At 45.0% G+C, this 5,115-nt stretch overlaps 1 protein-coding gene across 1 annotated transcript; it reads right to left on the bottom strand.

Moving 5' to 3' along the window:
- Positions 1 to 1,684: 1,684 nt before the first annotated feature.
- TM35_000372130 (excalibur domain-containing protein) lies at positions 1,685 to 3,055 on the bottom strand (the record flags this gene model as incomplete). The annotated part of the gene is made up of 1 exon (XM_029029513.1): positions 1,685 to 3,055. The coding sequence occupies one exon, from the start codon at positions 3,053 to 3,055 to the stop codon at positions 1,685 to 1,687; it is 1,371 nt and encodes a 456-aa protein (XP_028879306.1).
- Between the last annotated feature and the right edge of the window lie 2,060 nt (positions 3,056 to 5,115).

Genomic DNA, 5,115 nt, shown 5'->3' with positions numbered 1-5,115 from the left:
CAACAGGGTCTTCTTTCCCCGCTTAGCCCTTCAAGTCCGTTCCCTTGACTGCCGTTTCGCTAGATAGTAACTCGGGACAGAGGGAATCTCATTACTCCATTCATGTGAGAACCCAATCGCACCGCAGGGCAGTGGACTAGCGTAAAGGAGCCACACCTCCACTCCAGTCGCTCACAAACATGTCGATGGATACCACCATGCCGCCCACACACAAACCCCCACAGAGGCCGCAGTGGAGTGGTCCAACAACACAACGGCATCCTTCCCACCCACAGTCCACACACACACAATGACAGTCTCACATGCTCGTGTCAGAGAGGCACTGCGGCATTCCCTAAAATGTACACCAACTCACATACCTACAGAGAGGAAAAGAAAAACACAAGAAAGGAACAACAACAGGATACCAACAGCACACAAGGCACACACCACACAATACAATAATCACAGCTGCCACTCTCATCAGAGAAAAACATTCACACACACCAGCACATCAACTCAACCCCAAAAAGAAAAAAACAGACCCATTACGTGAAGCCGAAGCGGAACAGTCTCAGTCCACCTCCCCACAGGATGCAGTCACTCAAGCAAGCCACACAACACAAGGGCAGAAATACGTTCGTGGCAATGCCGTGAGTGACAACATTGAGAGAGGTGAGAACAAAGAAATGTGTTTTCATTACGTGGGCGGTGCGAGTAGCAACCCCAACACACAAAGGAACACACAACGGAGGGGCACACTCAAACACCCACAACCCACCAATCTTTATACCAAAATAAAAATGTAGGAAAAAAGAGTGACTGCGTGAGGCAGACACAACAATAGAGCAAAGATGTAAAAGAAAAAGAAATTCATTACTTACTGTGACTGCCATGCCTGGACACAGTCCAAACCACTCCAAGGTTAACAACGGAAAATCATTGTGTATCGAACGTACCGTTCCCATATCTTTATTCTTGATGTCCGTGCAGCAGTTTGCAAATAACTAAAGCAAAATATTACTTCACACAAATGAACACACAAGATACACAAGGTGTATCGGAAACGCAAAAGAGAAACACACAGCTGCACATAATGTGCAATGAAATTATAATGAAACACACACAAGGGAAAAAAAAAATAATGAAAAAAAGAAAGCCGTGATCATCATGTGAATATCTTCAGGGGGCAATAACACAATTCCCTGCAGTAGAGTGTGTGCGTGCGTCTTTCGTACAGGGCGAGCAGTGGGAATAATGCACACATGATGACAGTCCACACACACACAAAGAAGGACGGTTGGTAGTGTGCGTGTTTGTGTGTCTTGAACCTCCTGCTGCCATTCTTCACATTTCAGTCACAGCAATTACAACATATCGGGATTGTATCCCATTCCCATGGGTAAAAAGCAATAGTTAGTAATATCACGTGACAAACACATTTCACCAGGCGGGCACAGTAAATGGTGGCACAGCAGTGCCCAGATAATAATGCGAACAAAGAAACAAAGAGGACACTCTCCTTACAAAATGATGGTTTGTCATGTGATGAGTGCCATGGGAGCCCAATAGATGTGTTCAGCAAAAAGGCGCAAACAAGAGATTTATCGAACTGAAAAAAAAAAAATCTGATACTCCACAAAAAAAACAGTGTCCTCACAACGCATTCATGTCCACTCAAACAAAGGTTAACAGTGTAACTGTGTCATGGGAACACCGATCCGCAGACGAGAGTGCAACCCATCACACACAACAGAAGCAGCAATAAGGGACCGTGCACCAAGGCAGGACTGCTGCCGTCAACTTTCTTCTTTTGCTTGGCCTTTTCCCTGGCTTCCTGTCTCGCCTTTTCCATGGCTGATCTTTCCTGTTCTTCTCTGGCCTTCCTCGTCTTTTCCGCGTCCAGTCTCTCCTGTTCTTCTCTGGCCTTCCTCGTCTTTTCCGCGTCCAGTCTCTCCTGATCTTCCCTGTCCTTCCTCACTCTTTCCGCCTCCAGTCTCTCCTGCTCCTCCCTCTCTCTTCTCGCCTTTTCTTCCGCATTCCTCTTCTCTTTTTCCTCTGCAATCCTTCTTACTTTTTCTTCGTCAGCCCTTTTCCTCTCCTCAGCAATCCGCTTCTGCTTCGCCACCTCCAAATCCCCCTTAACCCTGTTGATGACATCTTTTCTAACCCGTTCATACGTTCCGGGCCTTACATTATTTTCTCCGGGTTTCTTATCGTCTCGGCTTATATTGGGAAGACTCCCATTTATCTTAAACACCTCCGTTAGATTAAATTTCACATCGGGTTCGTCCTCCACCCTAACTTCATCCCTAAAAACATTTTGACAACGCCCCCTGAACTCCCCTATCCTCTTCATAAATTTGGGGGATTCCCCCTCGGAGTTCATCCTGCAAAGTTGGGTCCTTCCCTGCACTTCTTTAAGACCATCCGAGACGGCCTTCATGCCTTCGTACGTTTTGTTGAGGTTTTCAATGTACAGTATCCTTTCCCTTGTCATGCAACCGACGTTGCTTTTATGGCTGACAAGGGGAAAATACCCAACGCGAGCTCCGGTTAATCTCCCAAAAAGGTGATCCAGTTCTCTTTGAAAATTGACACACACAGCAGCTTTCTCAGTTGCCTTTTTGTACAATTCTGGCATATTCCGTATGGCTGCATTAACCTTCTCCACCATCTTCCCCAAGTTGGCGGCATAATCCTTGACCTTTTGTTCGCCGCATCGTTCCCCATCCACCTTTGATGGCTTAAACCCCTCTACCGGTTTGCCGTCCAAAATCTTAAAAATGAGTATGGTGGCGTTCACGGCGGACTCAATGTCCTCGTAATTCGCATTGCACGCTCCCACGTCCTTCTTCCATATTGTTAAACAATCCTGCGCCTCGCCCAACGCTTTCGTCGAGGGATCGATAATTCCACCCAAACTTCTCTCCGCTCTCTTAATTTCGTCTTGATCTTCACACTCACCAGTTGGTTCGGTACTGCTAGTTTCTTCCGCACATGCCACACACACACAACATTGCAGTAGTACCAACAGGAACACCACACGACGCAGTTGGATGGACATCGTTGTCATGAATGTCGCAGTGAATTGCTTGGGTCTGTGGTAACAAGGAAGAAGAGGAAAAGGAGAAAAGAGACGCACATTTAACAGACAAGGCAGAGAGTACAAAACAACACAGAAAGAGAGCGCGTGTGAAAGAATACACATCACAACAGCAATCAAATACAACCCAATGAGGGAACACAACAATAAACCACTCAAACAATAAAACACACCCAGAGTCACACAGATATTGAAACAACACCTTGAATTTAGAAGAAGTGGAAAACAAATGGTATCAAAACAATATTGAATAAACGTCTCTACACACATTCCAATATCTTACTCGGTATTTATACACACAAAGTGTCTGTATTCTCATTATAATAAAACCATTACCAGGCAGTTTGAACACCAAAATACACCAAAAACACAGGGTACGCCTGGGAACATACAAAAACAATACCACAAATCATCAGCAAAACAAAGAGACTCAACAATAATCAACACACACTTCCAAACAGAAAAGAAAAGAAACCAATGCATCACCATAATATTTATACCAACACCACAATTGGAATCTAAAACCCACTCACCCACAACCATAACAAAAATGACTGCATACATCACTGTAATACCATACCATGCCACTCTTTACAAACAGAGGCAACACACAATTACTCTCTCACACACATATTACCTCTTTATTTTTTCCTTATTATTATTATCTTATTTTTCCCTCAGAATGCCGGTCTATCTCCTCTTCTCCCACAGCATCATCAGCAAAATAAAAAAAAACACCAAAAAACACATACACCCCACCCCACGATGTATATTAGGAGGGTACGATCAAACATATCCCCCCACCCAAAAAGGACCCCACACCACACCACCACGTTTTTTTTGTTGTTCTTCGTGTCTTTATGGATATTACTGAAATTGTACGGCTATCAGTCTGACTCCGTAGAGGATCAAATTACCAACTTACGAGTGGCTCTGAAGAGGAAGATCCCTTCATTTTATAGGATCCTCAAGCTCTTGTAATATGAGTTTCGTTATAGCCCGTTCCCAAACGAGAGAACCAGTCTACGAGAAATCTGATCGAGTAAACCCTACCAGATCTCTCTACTCCCACTGTACTTACCCAGAACCCGTCCTCCAGTCTCCTTTTGTTATTATTTTTGGTTATTTTTTTTTTTATAATAGATTGTCCTCTATGAACTCCTATTTATTTTGTTGCTTCTTTGGTCTGTGACAGACGCCTTGAGCGTACTCTTCTATCAAGGTTTCCATGCTCGAGCTCGTCGCTGATTTTAGAGAGGTGGGGGGGGCCTTACAGAGGATGAGGAAGGCTGCGTAGGGTTTCTCTTGGTTGTGAAAAGGTTGGGTTGTGGCGTAGTTCCGCTCCACCGCAATAAGGAACTGTGCTAACCGCTTAGAAAAACATAGTTTCATCAGGGGTACATCATCAATTATCGCAAATTGAACTCGCAGTGGATGAAGAGCGGTGCAACACAAGAGGTGCAGAGCTGTTTCGTCGCATTCGTCGCGTTGACTGGTGTGCGTGAGTGGGTTGATACCCGTGTCGTGACATTCGGTGTAGAGTTAGGCCTGACTTACTCATATACACTGACGACCACATGAGGGGCAGACTAATACCGGAAGGTCTCTTGTTTTCGTTTTCTTGTTTTGTGAATGGTTGGGCTTCGCTTTTGTTGCATACCCTGTCCCTCATGGAATTTTCTGCAATGGATGACAAGGGAGGCTGGGTGTGCGTAGAACTTCTGGCATACTCCGCATTGTACTTTCTCTCTGTCCTCACGCTCTGGTGGTGGCGACATATCTCGCTGGCGTTTCTTATTTCGTGGAAAGGTTACTTGTACTGTTGCTCACAGAATTGGAGTTCCAGGTGGATGTTTGAACTTTTTGTGGCATGCGAGACCACCAATGTTGCCAAAGTCGCGTAGACAAAATTCGCAGCGTAGTGAAGCAGGTTGAGGAATGAGTTGGATGTGAGATGCGTCCTTTGTGGGGTTCTCAGAATGTTTCGCTCTAATATGGGCTTTGAGACCTGTTTTAGAGCGCGCTATCAT

Source organism: Trypanosoma theileri, assembly GCF_002087225.1.
Source record: "Trypanosoma theileri isolate Edinburgh chromosome Unknown TM35_Tth_37_V1, whole genome shotgun sequence".
NCBI lineage: Eukaryota > Euglenozoa > Kinetoplastea > Trypanosomatida > Trypanosomatidae > Trypanosoma > Trypanosoma theileri.
Note: the sequence above shows the minus strand (reverse complement) of the source record. Positions and strands in the feature narration are given on the sequence as shown.